The sequence below is a fragment of the Pseudophryne corroboree genome, chromosome 1 (genome assembly GCF_028390025.1).
Source record: "Pseudophryne corroboree isolate aPseCor3 chromosome 1, aPseCor3.hap2, whole genome shotgun sequence".
Classification (NCBI taxonomy): Eukaryota; Metazoa; Chordata; class Amphibia; order Anura; family Myobatrachidae; genus Pseudophryne; species Pseudophryne corroboree.
The window spans coordinates 135,428,409-135,452,208 of record NC_086444.1 but is presented as its reverse complement, the minus strand read 5'-3'; the positions used below and the strand labels follow the sequence as shown (position 1 = coordinate 135,452,208).

At 46.2% G+C, this 23,800-nt stretch overlaps 1 protein-coding gene across 3 annotated transcripts in view; it reads right to left on the bottom strand.

The window, feature by feature from the left end:
• RNF180 (ring finger protein 180) overlaps positions 1 to 23,800 on the bottom strand; it is a 238,318-nt gene that overhangs the window by 2,900 nt on the left and 211,618 nt on the right. For 2 of the 3 annotated variants that reach the window (XM_063963097.1, XM_063963108.1), the window contains 2 exons: positions 16,378 to 16,603; positions 2,037 to 2,162 (listed from right to left, as the gene is read on the bottom strand). In XM_063963097.1, the coding sequence (XP_063819167.1) occupies positions 2,037 to 2,162; positions 16,378 to 16,603 (352 nt within the window). The remainder of the gene's footprint in view (positions 1 to 2,036; positions 2,163 to 16,377; positions 16,604 to 23,800) is intronic. The other variant, XM_063963102.1, reaches the window with a different exon arrangement.

The window sequence follows — 23,800 nt, the reverse complement described above, 5'->3', positions numbered from 1 at the left end:
TCCTGGTTCCAAAAATACGGGGGACAAAAAGCGTAGGGGCCCCCCGTATTTTTAAACCAGCACCGGGCTCCACTAGCCAGGTACATAATGCCACAGCCGGGGGACACTTTTATACTGGTCCCTGCGGCCCTGGCATTACATACCCAACTAGTCACCCCTGGCCGGGGTACCCTGGAGGAGTGGGAACCCCTTAAATCAAGGGGTTCCCCCCTCCAGCCACCCAAGGGCCAGGGGTGAAGCCCGAGGCTGTCCCCCCCATCCAAGGGCGGCGGATGGGGGGCTGATAGCCTTTTGTAAAAATGTGAATATTGTTTTTAGTAGCAGTACTACAAGTCCCAGCAAGCCTCCCCCGCAAGCTGGTACTTGGAGAACCACAAGTACCAGCATGCGGTGGAAAACCGGGCCCGCTGGTACCTGTAGTACTACTACTAAAAAAATACCCCCCAAAAAACAGGACACACACACCGTGAAAGTATAATTTTATTACATACATGCACACCTCCAAACATACATACTTACCTATGTTCACACAAGGCTCTGTCCTCTTGTCCCTGTAGAATCCTTGGGGTACCTGTGAAAAAAATTATACTCACATTATCCAGTGTAGAATCAGACCTTTGTATAATCCACGTACTTGGCAAAATAATAAAACGGAAACCCGACCACGCACTGAAAGGGGCCCCATGTTTACACATGGGACCCCTTTCCCCGACTGCCAGGACCCCCCCTGACTCCTGTCAAAGAGGGTCCCTTCAGCCAATCAGGGAGCGCCACGTCGTGGCACTCTCCTGATTGGCTGTGTGCTCCTGTAGTGTCTGTCAGGCTGCACACAGCAGAGATACAATGTAGCGCCTATGCGCTCCATTGTAGCCAACTGGAAAAAGCAGGTCTATTTTTTTGCTGCTTTTTTTAACGAATCGAAAAAAAACAGACCCGCACTTGAGCACTCAGAAACTAACACCCAAATACGAATGAATAGTGAATGCCCGTATTATATGAAATAACAGCCGGGTTTGACCGATGGTCTATTCATTCGTATTTCGGAACTTTGCAAATCAAACCTTTACGAATAGTCCAAACACTGCCGAGATTGGTGCTTAGTGAATTCCCGGATTGGGACTTAGAAAAAAAACCACAAAACGGACAAACTCGAATTCTTAGTAAATATTGGCCCTGATCGCAGCAGCAAACTTTTTCTCTAATGGGCAAAACCATATGCACTGCAGGGGGGCAGATATAACATGTGCAGAGAGAGTTAGATTTGGGTGAGGTGTGTTCAAACTGAAATCTAAATTGCAGTGTAAAAATAAAGCAGCCAGTATTTACCCTGAACAGAAACAAAATAACCCACCCAAATTAACTCTCTCTGCACATGTTATATCTGGCCCACCTGCAATGCACATGGTTTTGCCCATTAGAGAAAGATTTTGCTGCTGTGATCAGGTCTGAATTAGGCCCTGAGTCCCGAAATACAATATGCCAGAACATCAAGATCATGTAAAAGAACCTTAAGATGTCTTTAAGACTGACTGGGGGTGATTGAAATGTTTTCCCCCATGGCTACCACTAGGGGCACAATTCAAAGAAATTCAATTGTTGCTCCGTTTAGACACCCGTTAGCCATGTGGGAGAGATTTCTTCTCGCTGCCTCCTAAGACGGCTAAAAGAAGTGAGCGAATAGTTAGTGATTCTGGTTTGGACTTTAGACAGGATTAGCCACTATTTGCAGCTAAGCCCCATCTATTTGGGCACATATAAAGTAATGGGTGCGACATAAGAGCAACAATTCAGTTGCACTGATGGGCGCCCATTACTTTGTAAATCGCCCCCACTAAGTTAAACAAGCAGCAGTCATTTTACTGGAGATGAAAATGCAATGAGGCCTATATAAATAACATAGCCAAAGTGGCTCCTGCATTGGAGACAAATTCCATTGTGACATGTAATCACCAAGTGTCGAGTTAGACTTAGAGATGGTGAAAGTGGTCAGTATTTTATAGCGTTGTATACAGGTTCACTTCGACCACTGGTATTACCTCCCAAAACTCTGAACAGTATATTGCAGCTAGGTAGGGGCCACTTTGCACAATTAGCTCTCCGAAAACTTTGTTTTCTTCTACGATATTCATTTGGAAAGAAAGCAACAGAAGATTTGCTGAGGTCTGTAATTAAAGATACAAAAACAAGCAATGTTACAATCAATACTGCTACACAAGCTGCTTGCAGTCGCCATATACAGTATATATTAGCATAAATGAGCACTACACAATATAATGTAATAATATGGACATACCTTCCAACTGTCCTGAATACAGCGGGACAGTACTGCTAATTGGACACTGTCCCGCTGTTCCACCAGCAGGCCGCAGTGTCCCAGGGCGGGGGGCATATTGGGAGAGCCAGTGATCTCTGCAGCTATGCCCTGCAAAGCAGCCAGTGATCAGTGCAGGGAGGGTTTGAAGGGGGCAGCCCAGCGCCGCAACCACCCGTTTTTTTAAATTTTGGGGGCATGTTCAGTGCTTGGCCACCCCCTGCTAACCCTCCCTGTACTGATAGATGCCGTGCACATGCCCACTCCTCCTGAGGCCCTGCCCATTCCTCCCAAGGCCCCGTCCGATTTTTGCCAGCGGCCGCGCCTCTGTTGCAGCAGGTCCTGAGTCAAAAGTTGGGCGGTATGGCATGGGTCATATTTAAATCATGAGAAAGTTGTCCCTTTGGCCTGTAAGCTCTCACGAGCAGGGCCTTCTTCCCTCACTCATTAATACCATCACCCCAAACCCACTGCCCACAGGTATTTTGCTGATAGATTGACAATGTATTGGTCGACATTCAATAGGTTGACACCATATGGTCAACATGCATTGTGTTGACAGGTCGACATTGCCTAAGGTGGACAGGTACAAAAAGTCGACAGGTTCAGAAGGTCGACATGTCAATCGTCGACATGTTTTGGGGGTTTTAACATGTTTACGTAACATGATTGATTTGCTTTCCATGTGGACATCTATTGTGAATAGTAACTCGTGGTGAGTGAAGCAGAGCAAGCCACCTTACCCGAAGCGTGGCGCGCAAAGCGAGCCTGAGAGGGTATAATGTTTATACTGATGGTGGTTACAAGGTATACAAGATTTGTCCCCCGAAGAAAGCAGACCTAATGCATGTTGACCATGTGGTGTCAACTTATCGACTGTCCATAACATTGTTGATCCATTAATCCACACCCATGTCCACAAGGGCACCGAACAAAATTGAAATAGATAGTATCCCATGTTCTGCAGTGTTTGCATTCCATTTTCTTATTTTGTTTGTATATTTTGCGCTTATGGACGTTGTAAGGTGCTGCCAAACTCTTATCATGTCATATAACTAATGGTGATGGGCCTAATTCATGACTGTATGAAAATGCACAGCTGCAAGGAAGTGGTTGTGTAATTCCGTGTATTTAAAATTTAAATGCAGCAGGAGGCGTCTGTAGGAGATAGACACCTCTTGTTTGCAAGCGCTGCGTCTGAGGATCCGTGTCTTCGCCCCCCAAATGCTCTGCGGCTGACAGGGGGCTGCGAGTGATATAAACCCATAAGTATTGCGTACAAATATGAATTAGGGCCAATAAATAAGATTTTACTTACCGGTAAATCTATTTCTCATTGTCCGTAGTGGATGCTGGGGACTCCGTAAGGACCATGGGGTATAGACGGGCTCCGCAGGAGACATGGGCACTTTAAGAAAGAATTTAGATTCTGGTGTGCTCTGGCTCCTCCCTCTATGTCCCTCCTCCAGACCTCTGTTAGAGAAACTGTGCCCGGAAGAGCTGACAGTACAAGGAAAGGATTTTGGTAATCCAGGGCAAGATTCATACCAGCCACACCAATCACACCGTATAACTTGAGATAAACAATCCCAGTCAACAGTATGAACAACAACAGAGCAACAGGTCAACCCTGATGCAACCATAACATAACCCTTATTTAAGCAATAACTATATACAAGCATTGCAGAAGAAGTCCGCACTTGGGACGGGCGCCCAGCATCCACTACGGACTACGAGAAATAGATTTACCGGTAAGTAAAATCTTATTTTCTCTAACGTCCTAGTGGATGCTGGGGACTCCGTAAGGACCATGGGGATTATACCAAAGCTCCCAAACGGGCGGGAGAGTGCGGATGACTCTGCAGCACCGATTGAGCAAACACAAGGTCCTCCTCGGCCAGGGTATCAAACTTGCAGAACTTTGCAAAAGTGTTTGAACCTGACCAAGTAGCCGTTTGGCAAAGTTCTACTGCCGAGACCCCTCGGGCAGCCGCCCAAGAAGAGCCCACCTTCCTAGTGGAATGGGCCTTAACTGATCTTGGCAGCGGCAATCCAGCCGCCGAATGAGCCTGCTGAATCGTGTTACAGATCCAGCGAGCAATAGTCTGCTTTGAAGCAGGAGCACCAAGCTTGTTGGAAGCATACAGGATAAACAAAGACTCTGTTTTCCTGACCCTAGCCGTTCTGGCTACATAAACCTTCAAAGCCCTGACTACATCAAGCAACTCGGAATCCTCCAAGTCCGTAGTAGCCACAGGCACCACAATAGGTTGGTTTATATGAAAAGATGAAACCACTTTCGGCAGAAATTGTGGACGGGTCCGCAATTCTGCTCTATCCGCATGGAAAACCAGATAGGGGCTTTTATGTGACAAGGCCGCCAACTCTGACACACGCCTAGCCGAAGCCAAGGCTAATAGCATGACCACCTTCCACGTGAGATATTTCAACTCCACCGTTTTGAGTGGTTCAAACCAGTGGGATTTCAGGAAACTCAACACCACGTTAAGATCCCAAGGTGCCACTGGAGGCACAAAAGGGGGCTGAATATGCAGCACTCCCTTTACAAACGTCTGAACTTCAGGTAGAGAAGTCAACTCCTTTTGAAAGAAAATGGATTGGGCCGAAATCTGGACCTTAATGGACCCCAATTTTAGGCCCAAATTCACTCCTGACTGTAGGAAGTGAAGGAAACGGCCCAGCTGGAATTCCTCCGTAGGGGCATTCCTGGCCTCACACCAAGCAACATATTTTCGCCATATACGGTGATGATGTTGAGCTGTCACGTCCTTCCTAGCCTTTATCAGCGTAGGAATGACCTCATCCGGAATGCCTTTCTCTGCTAGGATCCGGCGTTCAACCGCCATGCCGTCAAACGCAGCCGCGGTAAGTCTTGGAACAGACAGGGCCCCTGTTGCAACAAGTCCTGTCTTAGAGGAAGAGGCCACGGGTCCTCTGTGAGCATTTCTTGCAGATCTGGATACCAAGTCCTTCGTGGCCAATCTGGAACAATGAGTATCGTTCTCACTCCTCTTTTTCTCATTATTCTCAGCACCTTGGGTATGAGAGGAAGAGGAGGAAATACATAGACCGACTGGAACACCCACGGTGTCACCAGGGCGTCTACAGCTATCGCCTGAGGGTCTCTTGACCTGGCGCAATTGTAGTTTTTTGTTGAGGCGGGATGCCATCATGTCCACCTGTGGCAGTTCCCACCGACTTGCAGTCTGTGCGAAGACTTCCTGATGAGGTCCCCACTCTCCCGGGTGGAGGTCGTGTCTGCTGAGGAAGTCTGCTTCCCAGTTGTCCACTCCCGGGATGAACACTGCTGACAGTGCGCTTACGTGATTTTCCGCCCAGCGAAGAATTCTGGTGGCTTCCGCCATCGCTACCCTGCTCCTTGAGCCGCCTTGTCGGTTTACATGAGCCACTGCGGTGATGGTGTCTGACTGAATCAGAACCGGTTGGTCGCGAAGCAGGGTCTCCGCTTGACGTAGGGCGTTGTATATGGCCCTTAGTTCCAGGATTTTGATGTGAAGGCAAGTCTCCTGACTTGACCACAGACCTTGGGAATTTCTTCCCTGTGTGACTGCTCCCCACCCTCGGAGGCTTGCATCCGTGGTCACCAGGACCCAGTCCTGAATGCCGAATCTGCGGCCCTCGAGAAGGCTAGCACTCTGCAGCCACCACAGGAGAGACACCCTGGCCCTGGGGGATAGGGTGATTAACCGATGCATCTGAAGATGTGATCCGGACCACTTGTCCAGTAAGTCCCATTGAAAGGTCCTCGCATGGAACCTGCCGAAGGGAATGGCCTCGTATGATGCCACCATCCTTCCCAGGACTTGAGTGCATTGATGCACTGACACCTGTTTTGGTTTTAATAGGTTCCTGACCAGTGTCATGAGCTCCTGAGCTCTCTCTATCGGGAGATAAACCCTTTTCTGGTCTGTGTCTAGAATCATGCCTAGGAAAAGTAGACGAGCCGTAGGAACCAACTGCGACTTTGGAATATTTAGAATCCAGCCGTGTTGCCGTTACACTTCCAGAGAAAGTGCTACGCTGATCAGCAACTGCTCTCTTGATCCCGCTTTTATGAGGAGATCGTCCAAGTATGGGATAATTGCGACCCCTTGCTTCCGCAGGGGCACCATCATTTCCGCCATTACCTTGGTAGATATTCTCGGTGCCGTGGAGAGACCAAACGGCAACGTCTGAAATTGGTAATGACAATCCTGTACCACAAATCTGAGGTACGCCTGATGAGGTGGATAAATAGGGACATGAAGGTATGCATCCTTTATGTCCAGAGGCACCATAAAATCCCCCCCTTCCAGGCTTGCGACGACCGCTCTCAGCGATTCCATCTTGAACTTGAACCTTTTCAAGTACATGTTCAGGGATTTTAAATTCAATATGGGTCTGACCGAACCGTCCGGTTTCGGGACTACAACATGGTCGAATAATAACCCCCTCCTTGTTGAAGGAGGGGAACCTTGACCACCACCTGTGGAAGATACAATTTGTGAATTGCAGTTAACACTATTTCCCTCTCGTGGGGGGAAGCCGGCAGGGCTGTCGGTGAGGGGGCATCGCCTCGAAGTCCAGCTTGTATCCCTGAGACACAATATCTATTGCCCAGGGATCCAACAGGGAGTGAACCCACTTGTGGCTGAAATTTCGAAGACGTGCCCCCACCGGGCCTAGCTCCGCCTGTGGAGCCCCAGCGACATGCGGTGGATTTTGTAGAGGCCGGGGAGGACTTCTGTTCCTGGGAACTAGCTGTGTTGTGCAGCTTCTTTCCTCTGCCCCTGCCTCTGCCTCTGGCAAGAAAGGACGCACCTCGGACTTTCTTGTTTCTTTGTGATCGAAAGGACTGCATTTGATAATGTCGTGCTTTCCTAGGCTGTGCTGGAATATAAGGCAAAAGATCAGAATTACCAGCTATAGCTGTGGAGACCAGGTCCGAGATCCCTTCTCCACACAATCCTCAGCCTTGTAAGGTAAACCTTCCATATGTCTCTTAAGTCGGCATCACCTGTCCATTGCATGTTCCACAGGACACGTCAAGCAGAAATCGACATAGCGTTGACTCTAGAACCCAGTAGACTAATGTCTCTTTGGGCATGTTTTATATATATATCTAAGACAGCATCCTTTATATATATATCTATATATATCTATATATATATATATATATATATATACATACTAGGGTCTCAATCTCTGCTGATAAGGTATCTGTCCACGCTGCTACAGCGCTATAAACCCATGCCGACACAATCGCCGGTCTGAGTAGTGTACCAGAATGTGTGTAAATGGACTTCAAAGTACTTTTACTGCATGCTATCTGCAGGATCCTGAGGATAGCTGTTAAGTCAGCGCTACCTTTTGGGCAACCGTGACACCCTAGGGGAAGATTCCCATCGTATCCTGGCCCTAATAGGGAAAGGATACTCCCTGAGAATTCTTTGTGGGAAACTGCAGTCTCTTGTCTGGAGATTCCCGCTCTTTTTCTTCATGAGAGGAGGGAAATTTACCTCAGCTTTCTTTCCCTTAAACATGTGTACCCTTGTGTCAGGGACAGATGAGTCATCAGTGATATGCAAAACATTTTTTATTACAATAATCATATACAGGTTGAGTCTCCCTTATCCAAAATGCTTGGGACCAGAGGTATTTTGGATATGGGATTTTTCCGTATTTTGGAATAATTGCATACCATAATGAGATATCATGGTGATGGGACCTAAATCTAAGCACAGAATGCATTTATGTTACATATACACCTTATACACACAGCCTGAAGGTCATTTTAGCCAATATTTTTTATAACTTTGTGCATTAAACAAAGTGTGTCTACATTCACACAATTCATTTATGTTTCATATACACCTTATACACACAGCCTGAAGGTCATTTAATACAATATTTTTAATAACTTTGTGTATTAAACAAAGTTTGTGTACATTGAGCCATCAAAAAACAAAGGTTTCACTATCTCACTCTCACTCAAAAAAGTCCGTATTTCGGAATATTCCGTATTTCGGAATATTTGGATATGGGATACTCAACCTGTATTGAATACTTTCCTGCCATTTCGGCTGTAGCTTAAATATACATTTTCTTGGCGGGGGCTCATACATATATACAGTGCCCAACTGTATATATGTGTACTTTTGCCAAAAGAGGTCCATATGCTGCCCAGGCCCCCCCCCCCCTGCACCCTTACAGTGACCGGAGTATGTGAGGTGTGTGGGAGCAATGGCGCACAGCTGCAGTGCTGTGCGTTACCGCAGTGAAGAACGGAGTCTTCTGCCGCCGATTTCGAAGTCTTCTTGCTTCTCATACTCACCCGGCTTCTGTCTTCCGGCTCTGCGAGGGGGACGGCGGCGCGGCTCTGGGATCGGACGACGAGGGTGAGATCCTGTGTACGATCCCTCTGGTGCTAATGGTGTCCAGTAGCCTAAGAAGCAGGACCTAGCTTCAGAGAGTAGGGCTGCTTCTCTCCCCTCTGTCCCACGATGGAGGGAGTCTGTTGCCAGCAGAGCTCCCTGAAAATAAAAAACCTAACAAAATACTTTCTCACAGCAAGCTCAGGAGAGCTCACTGAACAGCACCCAGCTCGTCCGGGCACAGATTTAAACTGAGGTCTGGAGGAAGGACATAGAGGGAGGAGCCAGAGCACACCAGAATCTAAATTATTTCTTAAAGTGCCCATGTCTCCTGCGGAGCCCGTCTATTCCCCATGGTCCTTACGGAGTCCCCAGCATCCACTAGGACGTTAGAGAAAATAAGAATTTACTTACCGATAATTCTATTTCTCGTAGTCCGTAGTGGATGCTGGGGACTCCGTAAGGACCATGGGGAATAGCGGCTCCGCAGGAGACAGGGCACAAAAGTAAAAGCTTTAGGATCAGGTGGTGTGCACTGGCTCCTCCCCCTATGACCCCCCTCCAAGCCTCAGTCAGGATACTGTGCCCGGACGAGCGTACACAATAAGGATGGATCTTGAATCCCGGGTAAGACTCATACCAGCCACACCAATCACACTGTACAACCTGTGATCTGAACCCAGTTAACAGCATGATAACAGCGGAGCCTCTGAAAAGATGGCTCACAACAATAATAACCCGATTTTTGTAACAATAACTATGTACAAGTATTGCAGACAATCCGCACTTGGGATGGGCGCCCAGCATCCACTACGGACTACGAGAAATAGAATTATCGGTAAGTAAATTCTTATTTTCTCTGACGTCCTAAGTGGATGCTGGGGACTCCGTAAGGACCATGGGGATTATACCAAAGCTCCCAAACGGGCGGGAGAGTGCGGATGACTCTGCAACACCGAATGAGAGAACTCCAGGTCCTCCTCAGCCAGGGTATCAAATTTGTAGAATTTTGCAAACGTGTTTGCCCCTGACCAAGTAGCAGCTCGGCAAAGTTGTAAAGCCGAGACCCCTTGGGCAGTCGCCCAAGATGAGCCCACCTTCCTTGTGGAATTGGCAATTACAGATTTTGGCTGTGGCAGGCCTGCCACAGAATGTGCAAGCTGAATTGTACTACAAATCCAACGAGCAATCGTCTGCTTAGAAGCAGGAGCACCCAGTTTGTTGGGTGCATACAGGATAAACAGCGAGTCAGTTTTCCTGACTCCAGCCGTCCTGGAAACATATATTTTCAGGGCCCTGACAACATCTAGCAACTTGGAGTCCTCCAAGTCCCTATTAGCCGCAGGTACCACAATAGGCTGGTTCAGGTGAAACGCTGACACCACCTTAGAGAAAAACTGGGGACGAGTCCGCAGTTCTGCCCTGTCCGAATGGAAAAAGAGATATGGGCTTTTGTGAGACAAAGCCGCCAATTCTGACACTCGCCTGGCCGAGGCTGGGGCCAACCGCATGGTCACTTTCCATGTGAGATATTTCCAATCCACAGATTTGAGCGGTTCAAACCAATGTGATTTGAGGAATCCCAGAACTACGTTGAGATCCCACGGTGCCACTGGAGGCACAAAAGGGGGTTGTATATGCAGTACTCCCTTGACAAACGTCTGGACTTCAGAAACTGAAGCCAATTCTTTCTGGAAGAAAAACGACAGGGCCGAAATTTGAACCTTAATGGACCCCAATTTTAGGCCCATAGACACTCCTGTTTGCAGGAAATGCAGGAATCGACCGAGTTGAAATTTCTTCGTGGGGGCCTTCCTGGCCTCACACCACGCAACATATTTTCGCCACCTGTGGTGATAATGTTGTGCGGTCACCTCCTTCCTGGCTTTGACCAGGGTAGGGATGACCTCTTCCGGAATCCCTTTTTCCCTTAGGATCCGGCGTTCAACCGCCATGCCGTCAAACGCAGCCGCGGTAAGTCTTGGAACAGACATGGTACTTGCTGAAGCAAATCCCTTCTTAGCGGCAGAGGCCATGGGTCCTCTGTGAGCATCTCTTGAAGTTCCGGAGCCACGAGTATAGTTCTTACTCCTCTACGTCTTATAATTCTCAGTACCTTGGGTATGAGAAGCAGAGGAGGGAACACATACACCGACTGGTACACCCACGGTGTTACCAGAACGTCCACAGCTATTGCCTGAGGGTCTCTTGACCTGGCGCAATACCTGTCCCGTTTTTTGTTCAGGCGGGACGCCATCATGTCCACCTTTGGTCTTTCCCAACGGTTCACAATCATGTGGAAGACTTCCAGATGAAGTCCCCACTCTCCCGGGTGGAGGTCGTGCCTGCTGAGGAAGTCTGCTTCCCAGTTGTCCACTCCCGGAATGAACACTGCTATCACATGATTTTCCGCCCAGCGAAGAATCCTTGCAGTTTCTGCCATTGCCCTCCTGCTTCTTGTGCCGCCCTGTCTGTTTACGTGGGCGACTGCCGTGATGTTGTCCGACTGGATCAATATCGGCTGACCTTGAAGCAGAGGTCTTGCTAAGCTTAGAGCATTGTAAATTGCCCTTAGCTCCAGTATATTTATGTGGAGAGAAGTCTCCAGACTTGACCACACTCCCTGGAAATTTTTTCCCTGTGTGACTGCTCCCCAGCCTCTCAGGCTGGCATCCGTGGTCACCAGGACCCAGTCCTGAATGCCGAATCTGCGGCCCTCTAGTAGATGAGCACTCTGCAGCCACCACAGAAGAGACACCCTTGTCCTTGGAGACAGGGTTATCCGCTGATGCATCTGAAGATGCGATCCGGACCATTTTTCCAGCAGATCCCACTGAAAAGTTCTTGCGTGAAATCTGCCGAATGGAATCGCTTCGTAAGAAGCCACCATTTTTCCCAGGACCCTTGTGCAATGATGCACTGACACTTTTCCTGGTTTCAGGAGGTTCCTGACTAGCTCGGATAACTCCCTGGCTTTCTCCTTCGGGAGAAACACCTTTTTCTGGACTGTGTCCAGAATCATCCCTAGGAACAGCAGACGTGTCGTCGGGATCAGCTGCGATTTTGGAATATTTAGAATCCACCCGTGCTGTTGTAGCAGTACCCGAGATAGTGCTACTCCGACCTCCAACTGTTCCTTGGACTTTGCCCTTATCAGGAGATCGTCCAAGTAAGGGATAATTAAGACGTCTTTTCTTCGAAGAAGAATCATCATTTCGGCCCTTACCTTGGTAAAGTCCCGGGGTGCCGTGGACAATCCAAACGGCAGCGTCTGAACTGATAGTGACAGTTCAGTACCACGAACCTGAGGTACCCTTGGTGAGAAGGGCAAATTGGGACATGGAAGTAAGCATCCTTGATGTCCAAGGACACCATATAGTCCCCTCTTCCAGGTTCGCTATCACTGCTCTGAGTGACTCCATCTTGATTGGAACCTTTGTATGTAAGTGTTCAAAGATTTCAGATTTAGAATAGGTCTCACCGAGCCGTCTGGCTTCGGTACCACAAATAGTGTGGAATAATACCCCTTTCCTTGTTGTAGGAGGGGTACTTTGATTATCACCTGCTGGTGAATTGCTTCCAATACTGCCTCCCTGTCGGAGGGAGACGTTGGTAAAGCAGACCTCAGGAACCTGCGAGGAGGCGACGTCTCGAATTCCAATCTGTACCCCTGAGATACTACCTGTAGGATCCAGGGGTCCACTTGCGAGTGAGCCCACTGCGCGCTGAAACTCTTGAGACGACCCCCCACCGCACCTGAGTCCGCTTGTAAGGCCCCAGCGTCATGCTGAGGGCTTGGCAGAAGCGGTGGAGGGCTTCTGTTCCTGGGAAGGGGCTGCCTGCTGCAGTCTTTTTTCCTTTCCTCTACCCCTGGGCAGATATGACTGGCCTTTTGCCCGCTTGCCCTTATGGGGACGAAAGGACTGAGGCTGAAAAGACGGTGTCTTTTTCTGCTGAGAGGTGACTTGGGGTAAAAAGGTGGATTTTTCAGCTGTTGCCGTGGCCACCAGGTCCGATAGACCTACCCCAAATAACTCCTCCCCTTTATACGGCAATACTTCCATGTGCCGTTTGGAATCCGCATCACCTGACCACTGTCGTGTCCATAAACATCTTCTGGCAGAAATGGACATCGCACTTACTCTTGATGCCAGAGTGCAAATATCCCTCTGTGCATCTCGCATATATAGAAATGCATCCTTTAAATGCTCTATAGTCAATAAAATACTGTCCCTGTCAAGGGTATCAATATTTTCAGTCAGGGAAACCGACCAAGCCACCCCAGCACTGCACATCCAGGCTGAGGCGATCGCTGGTCGCAGTATAACACCAGTATGTGTGTATATACTTTTTAGGATATTTTCCAGCCTCCTATCAGCTGGTTCCTTGAGGGCGGCCGTATCTGGAGACGGTAACGCCACTTGTTTTTATAAGCGTGTGAATGCCTTATCCACCCTAGGGGGTGTTTCCCAACGCGCCCTAACTTCTGGCGGGAAAGGGTATAACGCCAATAATTTCTTAGATATTAGCAATTTTTAATTCATCTGATTCAGGAAAAACTACAGGTAGTTTTTTCACACCCCACATAATACCCTTTTTTGTGGTACTTGTAGTATCAGAAATATGTAACACCTCCTTCATTGCCCTTATCATGTAACGTGTGGCCCTACTGGAAAATACGTCTGTTTCTTCACCGTCGACACTGGAGTCAGTGTCCGTGTCTGTGTCGACCGACTGAGGTAATGGCCGTTTTAAAGCCCCTGACGGTGTTTGAGACGCCTGGACAGGTACTAATTGGTTTGCCGGCCGTCTCACGTCGTCAACCGACCTTGCAGCGTGTTGACATTATCACGTAATTCCATAAATAAGCCATCCATTCCGGTGTCGACTCCCTAGGGGGTGACATCACCATTACAGGCAATTTCTCCGCCTCCACACCAACATCGTCCTCATACATGTCGACACACACGTACCGACACACAGCACACACACAGGGAATGCTCTGATAGAGGACAGGACCCCACTAGCCCTTTGGGGAGACAGAGGGAGAGTTTGCCAGCACACACCAAAACGCTATAATTATACAGGGACAACCTTATAATAAGTGTTTTCCCTTATAGCATCTTAATATATTATAATATCGCCACACAAAATGCCCCCCCTCTCTGTTTTAACCCTGTTTCTGTAGTGCAGTGCAGGGGAGAGCCTGGGAGCCTTCCTAGCAGCGGAGCTGTGTAGGAAAATGGCGCTGTGTGCTGAGGAGAATAGGCCCCGCCCACTTTCCGGCGGGCTCTTCTCCTGGTTTTTCTGACAACCTGGCAGGGGTTAAATACATCCATATAGACTCAGGGGCTATATGTGATGTATTTTTAGCCAGCATAGGTACTTTCATTGCTGCCCAGGGCGCCCCCCCCAGCGCCCTGCACCCTCAGTGACCGTTGGTGTGAAGTGTGCTGAGAGCAATGGCGCACAGCTGCCGTGCTGTGCGCTACCTTAAGAAGACTGGGAAGTCTTCAGCCGCCGATTTCTGGACCTCTTCTCTCTTCAGCATCTGCAAGGTGGTCGGCGGCGCGGCTCCGGTGACCCATCCAGGCTGTACCTGTGATCGTCCCTCTGGAGCTAGTGTCCAGTAGCCTAAGAAGCCAATCCATCCTGCACGCAGGTGAGTTCACTTCTTCTCCCCTAAGTCCCGCGTTGCAGTGAGCCTGTTGCCAGCAGGACTCACTGAAAATAAAAAACCTAACAAAACTTTTACTCTAAGCAGCTCTTTAGGAGAGCCACCTAGATTGCACCCTTCTCGGCCGGGCACAAAAACCTAACTGAGGCTTGGAGGGGGGTCATAGGGGGAGGAGCCAGTGCACACCACCTGATCCTAAAGCTTTTACTTTTGTGCCCTGTCTCCTGCGGAGCCGCTATTCCCCATGGTCCTTACGGAGTCCCAAGCATCAACTTAGGACGTCAGAGAAATAATAATAACAATAATAATAATAATAATAATAATAAAGTTTTTGTATAGTTTAAGTGATACACAAATGAAGATGACAAAGACCGGCGTTAGACAGCATCTTCACAGTAAATACAATAATCCTGTATGGCACAATGCCATTTATATAACACCCAACATTGGAAGTCTCGATGCTGGACCAGTGGGTATGTTTTTTTTTTAAACACCTTTTTTTTTATTTTAATGCCGCATGCTGTAAATATACAGAGTGAGGCACTGAAAAGCATTGCCAAACGCCATGTGAATCGAGACGATTGACCTGACCACCAAATAGGCTTCAGAAAACTTGTCCTGGTGGGAATGCAGCAAAGCCCCTCTGGCCAACTATCTACACCATTGCCGGGTATGGCTATAACCATCTTGAGATGGCATTTTCTAACGGTAAAAAAGCTAGTCTTTTCTCCGCTTGTTAAACTGACTAAGCCCCAAAGCTAATGGGGTCAGAGCTAAGGTATACAATACGGGTTACCAGCAGATAAAACTCTAATTTCTCTGGGGTTAATCTCCCCTTAAATTGAGAGAAGTGAGATAAGCCAAATCTCTGGTGAAAATGATGAAGAGTTGATTTATCTCCACTTCTTAAATAGACCATGACATCATACAGTACCTGTCATTTTTGAGAAAACCATGAAAATTGAAAGATAACATCTGATTAGTTGCTACTGAGCCCTTAGCGCGCAGATCACAATGTTATTATATTAGCCCCCCCATGTACAGTAGGGTCCACAGCCCACATATAGTACAGTACACAACATCGGTAGGTCTCATGCAGTGTTAATTTGTTCTCTATGAAAATTTTGACTATAATTATTCATTGACTACAGTTTATTTCAGAACTAATATTAAACTACAATAAAAAACTGAGATCCACTGGCTGAATCTTAACTAAAACAAAACAAAGCAAAAAAAAAAGCAACTAAGACTAATATAAAATCCTTGTCAAAATTAACACTGGCACCTGCTGTGAAGGAAATAGGATTGTATTACACTTGTTTGTTCTAACAAACGTTAGGCATTCATTTTAATATGATATATGGGAGCACTATGGTAAGCAGGGGCAATTCCAGAGGAGGGCTGCAGTGCACATCAGAATTCAAATAGGGGAGCCACACCAACTGCTGCTAATGTCGCCGTCCATGACTCACTGGCAGTTGGTGTGGCTCCACTATTTTAAATTTGGACTACACTGCAGTCTTACCTCTGGTGCTGCCACTGACGGTAAGTCAGACTCAGCATGTACCCCATTCTCAGTCTATTGAGCTAGACTACTAAATATAGTTAAAAGGTATGCAAATTTCTCAAGAGAATTTTGGAGAAATGTTCTTCAGCAAAATCCAAAACAATATAATTAAACTATTTGCAAGAGTTATGACTAAAACATTGACTAAAATGAGACTAAAACGTAAAAACTGAGATCCACTGACTAAATCCTGACTAAAATCAAGCAATGAAAAAGACTAAAATGTGACTTTAAACCAACTACAATTCTACGTAAGCGACTAAGGCAAAAACTAAATTGAAAATCCTTGTCAAAATTAACACTGGTCTCATGCCACCGGCAAATGTGAAGTCAGAAATCTATTCTGTTAGCAGAAAATGTTGCCTACCCTTCGCTGCATGCAGTAATTTATGGATCCATTATAACAAGTACAGTATATTAGAATTACCTGGCTGGAAATCTACACTTGTAATGTTAGTTCTGCAAAGCGGACACGGAGTTCTTGTGGGATTATCTCGTGCAAGCGTCCGTAAGCATGGCTCACAAAAAATGTGACGGCATGGAGAGCACATGTAGGGGTTGAAATACACATCTAAGCACACAGCGCACGTGTAGCTTTCCTTTTCTCTGATAAGCTCATCATCCTCTTCTGTGGTTATATATGATTTATTGATCTGCAAAACAGAAGAAAGACTCCATAGAACAGATATATTGCTTTCTGCACACACCGTAATTTCACACGAGCATCTAATGACTCATAAACCCATAGGAGCGTAGTGAGTCAATTTAACACAGAATTAACAGGCACTTCACAAAGTCATGTGAAAGCCAATTATTATATCTTCCCAGTTGTGAAGGGAGTGAGTGGGAAGCAAGGGAAGGAAGGGCCATGTATCACTGCGGCCGAGTCTCAAGCTGCCATCAGCAAGTGGAAAGAAGCCTTTTCCAAGCCTAGAGTAAGCGGATAATGAGTAATCGGTCCCAGACATTTGCATAGTGGAATCTCTAACATGATCTTCTCTGCAAACAGCCTACAGTGATTGATGCTTCATGAGTCCTGGCACATTTGTCATACAGATAATGAGCTGAGTCTACTGTATTTCTATAAGAAATCTTTTAAAGGTCTGCTCAGAAAAGGCTCATCCTTGTATGCCCAATCCTTTTCAGATGAATGTCAGAGCAGTGTGAAATGAGATTGTACAGCGTAGTCATAGGTGTGGCATTTCATGTGAAAGGATGTATTGTGACAGAACCATATTGATATGGTACAGTCCAACTCACTTTATTTCTACCTCAGGCAGATTACACAGCACATGCGGTTTTGCAGGTCAGGTTTTACAGGTCATCTTCAAACAGTACCACAACATTCCAAGTTCTCATAAGCACAAGTAGTACAGATTCCAAATGGCTCCTAACGTAACCCCAGACCCTCAACCTATCGCCTGGCTACTTGCTGGCATCAGGAGCAATGACCTACTGAACAAACCCCTTTTTTAAAGGTAGCAGAGAAGTTGTAGTGGTTAGCCCAGCTGTGGCTTACAACAGAGTCATCTAAAACCCGGTCTGGATTCCATCCGACCTATTGCTGCTACTCCAATCCTGCAAAATCCTGCATTCCACATTAACCTCATGTGGAATCATGCTGTTCCTGCCACACTATGTAACAATGCATAATATAATACCATAATATTATTGTATTATAACAACATCTATAACATTCAAACTGTTATATTGTTATTACATGGTTCGTTCTTGTACTCCTTTTTAAAGGACCAATAAAACTAAAGTCTATAACTTAATTGTAAAATACATTGTTCACTCTTATCTTGACATTTCACTGCAGTTGCTATAAAGTAAAAGATTCCATCCCGTCTATGTTACAGACATCTGGAATCTCTCCCACATTATTAGGACGGTGCTCTGATTAGATCTGATACAGGACCAAAGAGCAGAAACTGGGTTTCGGTGTCATCACTGGCTATGAATAGTCCAGTCCAGTTTGCATTTCTGCAATATAAGCCTCTATACGCATGTCACCTACAAAGCCTTCCTGGGGAAACATGCAAGGGATCGCACAGCAATGCCCCAACAACTCACCACAGCTTCAGTAGTAGGCAACCACTGTAAACTTGATGTCCCCAATTAGCATATAATATATATATATATATATATATAGCCAAATTTCCACTAAGTGGAGAGTGCACTCAAGCAGATGTATGAAACAGTTCGTGCATAAAAGAACAATATTTATTGGTCATCAAAAAAGCCTTTGACCCCAAGGCTTTTTTGATGACCAATAAATATTGTTCTTTTATGCACGAACTGTTTCATACATCTGCGTGAGTGCACTCTCCACTTAGTGGAAATTTGGCTATTTCAAGTAGACCTACTTTGGTCTATTGGGAGCACCCACTACGTTGAATTATTGAAGATGTGAGTGCAGGATCTGCTTGGATATATATATATATATATATATATATATATATATATTTATTATCTGCATAAATGAAAATGTTATTATTTTAAAATATTACTGCCGGCCAATAAAAAAATTATTGAAAAAGTACAGTACGGCCTATTGATAAATGTATACATTTGGTTATTAAATAGTGATCCATATGATTAATGTCGCTATTTCTTGTGTTTTGTCTGGATCGCTTGCATGGATTTTTTCCGATCTCCAACAAGAGGCATTTTCTGGGAAGTTAGTACTTTCAAACTGGCCACAAATCGCTGAAGGTTTCTCGGTAATCCACAAACTTGCTAGATATTAAATCCGGCAACTTTTAGCTCAAACTCAATGATGAGTTCCCGGAATTTGTGGAGAATTATAACTTACCATAAATTTGTACCTATTACAATCTGAAACTAAAAAAGGAAGCAGAATCAACTACATCCCCTAAACTATAGATTTTCCACAGCTACTCATTCCAAGAAGCATTAATCCAAACCATGCAAATCAATAAATCAGACTTGTTCAGATGAACTAATCTTTGTCAAAGTTCCATTTCAGTGAACTGAGATTTGTGTTTATTGAATGACTCTAAAGGGCTTATGTAATAGCCTTTGAGATGTAGGATTGGGTACGATTCCAGCGAGTTATATTTTTAAAGCGCCAGTTATTTAAATGGCAGCACATGGTTAGTTTTATTTTTTGAATGATTGCCTCTTTAAAAAATACAGGCTAACCTGCTGGACTCACACCTATACCTGCTTCTCATTGGCTATTATCATCAGCCTCTTACTTGCCATATTCCACACAAAAGAAGCAGTTACTGGTTTCTGATTAGCAGGTTTAGCAAAAACAGGTGTGATTGTGCATACATGGACATATTTACACGGACGGGAGCATTTCACCAGGATATATTGGTGGTGTAACAGTGGCCAAAGAGGCAGGCATGGAATGCACAGAGGGGCTTAGCCAACCATTAGAGAGGACATACATAGAAGAGGTCCTCTTTATAAAAAAGTGAACAGGGGTTGTCTCAGGACCACCCACTTCAATTGGTAGGAGACAGGAGCTGTTTTAGGTGCGGGCAAGCAGGAGAATTGACCATGACAACGCTGTCATAGTCACCACACAGGCACCCACACACCACACACCGGCTGCAGCAGGGGTCGTGGGCTGCATGGGTGTTCGCTGCAGCCAACACCAAGGAGGGAGACAGACAATAGAGGTCCTCCTTGTCCTCTAGTGTCTGGAGGACAGCAGGGAAACAGCTACTAGAGATCAAGTAGGACCTCTAGCATCTGAAATCTCCGGGAACGCTGATGGTGGGAGAAAATGCAGAAATGCATTGTCTCCTGTAAATCCCTGACAACGAGAATGAGACCTCTGACAATGAGCAGAAAACCTTTGGCAATGAGCATGAGACCCCTGGAATGAGTATGAAACCCCTGACAACAAACATGAAACCCTTGGCAACAAACAGGAAACCACTGGCAACAAACTTGGAACCCAGAGCAGGAAACGTTGGCAATGAGCATAAGACCCCTGGCAACAAGCATTAGACCCCTGACAACGAACAGGTAATTTAAAAGTAATTAGATGCCTTACTGTGGGGCATAATTTGTACATTAGTGTGTGTGGAGCATAAAATGGTGTCAGGGGCATAACTGTATGTGCCATAATGTGTAATGGCCATTACAGTGTATGGCATAATGTGTGACATAACATGTAATGGGCATTACGGTGTGTGGCATAACATGTAATGGGCATTATGGTGTGTGTCATAACGTGTAACGGGCATTATGATGTGTGGCATTATATGTAGTAGGCATTACAGTGTGTGGCATAATGTGTAATGGGAGTTACAGGGGTGTGGCATAATATGGGTATTATGGTGTGTGGAATAATATGTAAAGAGCATTATGGTGTGTGGCATAATCTGTAATGGGCATTACAGTGTGTGGCATAACGTGTAATGGGCATTACACTGTGTGGCATAATGTGTATTGGGCATTACGGTGTGTGGGCCTAAGTTGTAAAAGGCATTACGGTCTGCGGCATAACATGTAATGGGCATTACAATGTGGCATATTGTGTAATGGGCATTATGGTGTGTGGCCTAAGTTGTAATAGGCATTACGGTGTGGCAAAATGTGTAATGGGCATTACAGTGGGTGGCATAGCATTCATTGGGTGTTACAGTTTGTGGCATAATGTGGAATGGGCATTATGGTGTGTGGCATAATGTGTAAGGGGCATTACTATAAGGAGGAAAAATTACAAATAATGTAAAGGGCATGAGTCAGGTTTTTTTCTTGTGTATTTCCTGTGTTGTATAAGGGGCTCTACCTGGTGTAATGTGTATAAGGGGTACTACTGTGTGGTGTATTGTGACTGATGGACACTATTCTGTGGCCACGCCCCTTCCCCATGAAGCCACACCCATATTTTTTACACATTCAAGACAGGAATAGTGCGCGCCAAAGGCGTGTGTAAAAAACATGGGTGTGGCTTCATGGGGAAGGGGCGTGGCCACAGAATAGTGTCCATCAGTCACAATACACCACACAGTAGCACCCCTTATACACATTACACCAGGCAGAGCCCCTTATACAACACGGGGAAAACACAAGAAAAAACCTGACTCATGCCCTTTACATTATTTGTAATTTTTCCTAGGAAAACTTTCGCCCTGGGCGCCATATGGTCTAGAATCAGTCCTGGTAGAAGAGCTAATCTTGGTGTAGTTTCCATAGCAATAAACCAAGTACCCAAGTTCATCTATGATCAGCGGTGCAAGTATGCGGGTACGCTCGGGTATGGAGTACCCATAAGAATTTGGCAGCGGGTACTCAGTACCACCTGCCACACACTTTGCCATTACCACAATTATAATGTGCCACAAAGCAACAAGACCATGGTGCTTTGCAGCATGACAGCTCCTCCCACTTTGTCAGGGTTACTGGGAGTGCGACAGTGGCTGTATTTTCCTGTTATAATGGAGGCATTACTATATATTGTTACTAAATTGGTGCATTACTATATATTTCTATTATACTGGAGGTATCACTAGATAATTCTATAATACTAGAGGCATTACTATATATGTTTAGCCTTGCCTCTAGAAAAAAAGAAAAGAAAAAGGGGCTGTCGTGTGGCCACACCACTAGTGTCATGTAGCCACTCCCACTAGCAGCATGTGGCCACGGCCCCTCACAACACGACCACGCCCATTTTTCGGCATTCAGTACCACTAAGAAAATATTTCTACTTGCACCACTGTCTATGATCCTGTTCCACCAAGTAGCGGTACCTTAGAGGAGGGAGTGGGACCCACCAGGGATTTCCCCTGTACATCTGTGGGTCAGGCTGTCCTTTGAGGAAATCATTAACAACTGATTAACAGCCCTAAAGTGGGAGTAGGGATTACTGAAAACATGATTTGAGGTAAATCGTACCACTGGCACAGTGTCTTGCTGCAGAAAAACTAAAAAAGTGTAGTACGCAAAATATATATGTAAGGGCTCCCTAACGGGTGTGGTTCATCAAATCGACAGTGTCTAGGTCGACAATGTTTAGGTCGACCACTATAGGTCGACAGTCACTAGGTCGACATGGATGGAAGGTCGACAGGTCTAAAGGTCGACATGAGGATTTTTTTTTTTTTGGTGTCGTTTTCTTCGTAGAGTGACCGGGATCCCAAATTAGTGCACCGCGTCCCCTCGCATGGCTCGCCATGCTTCGGGCATGGTGCCTTCGCTCCGCTACCGCTTCGCTCGACTTTACCGTTCCAATCGTAGTCCACGTGGATCGTTAAGTATGAAAAAATTAAAAAAAAGAAAAAAAATGTGTAAAACTCATGTCGACCTTTAGACCTGTCGACCTAGCACATGTCGACCTAGAAACCCTGTCGACCTTCCATCCATGTCGACCTAGTGACTGTCGACCTATAGTGGTCGACCTAAACATTGTCGACCTAGATACTGTCGATCTTCAGACCGGATCCCCTCCCTAACACATCAGCCCTGCAGAAAATCACATGTATAATTCAACAGCTTAGTTATTTTTATGCACATCATCATTAATATTGGTATATCCTCAAGCAATGTTAACTGTGGCGAATAAAATCCAGCACTACAGAACAAAAGCACAGACACTGGAAAGGATAACTAACATGAGTATAAAAGTTACTGATAATTCTATTTGAGTCCCTGTAACAGAAACAAGCAATGCTGCATAACCTGTCACATTAAATCCTGCTAATCACCAGGTGCTGCTAATTTCTCTGATTAGCTAGTATAATACACTGCCATAATCCCTGAGTGAAAAATGCCCATCTCTGTGTATTTCACATACTGCTCTTGTAATAATGAGCTTTTTCTAAGACTTACACATGACAGTTTACCGACAGTTTTCAGTTATTTTTCTGCAACATGGCTTCTAAAAAGCTCCATGATGCTACAGTATAACATGTACCTTACAGTGACGTGCAGTGAGGTGAGGCAGGTCACTGGTACCTTAGTTAGCACCATTGGCAATACAATGGAGTACTGTACTGTGGGGGTCATTCCGACCCGTTCGCTCGCTGCGTTTTCATGCAGCAGAGCGAACGGGTCCCTGCTGCACATGCGCCGGCGCCTTTGTGCGCATGCGGGACGGCCGACGGCCGTAGCAGGGCAGCGATCGCCTCTGCCTGATTGACAGGCAGAGGCGATCGATGGGCGGGAGGGGGCGAAATGGCGGCCCGCAGGCGAAGGCGCGGACCCCAGGCGTGGCCGGACCGAACGGGGGGGCGCTAAAGCTGCGCTGGCCGGAAGTTACTCCTGAAGTGCAAAGGCATCGCCGCTGTGCGATGCCTTTGCACTTCTGCGAGGGGGGCCGGACTGACATGCGGGGCGGGCTAGCCCCGTGCTGGACGTCCCCCCGCATGTCAGGAAAGTTGATCGTAGCTGTGCAAAATTTTGCACAGCTACGATCAACTCAGAATGACCCCCTGTATGTACTCCTGTCAACCAAGTTATGTAAAAATAGATATGTATTTCTAATATTAATATGATTTGATTTCTTTGGTTAAGTTGTCCTTGTGTAGCAGCAGACTGGACATCACTCTGTTCTAACTGCTACTGCCGCTGCTACTGACCTCCAATATGTGCTATCTATAGAATGCCAGAGCATGAAACTTAGATGCTGGAGTTACCAGGAAACATTGCGCTGCTATGGAGAGGAAGTGAGCTGATAAGGTTCTGCCTGGTTGGACATCCATTCTGATATCCTCACTGGCTGCTAGCCATCAACCTACAAAAATTCCAGCGCCCAGTTCCAGAGCTGTATTGAAGTAAAATAAATAAATAGTAAAATCATCACATACTACTTTGAGATGCAGACCAAATTGGAAGCTATATGAGGTCACCTCCTCCAATCT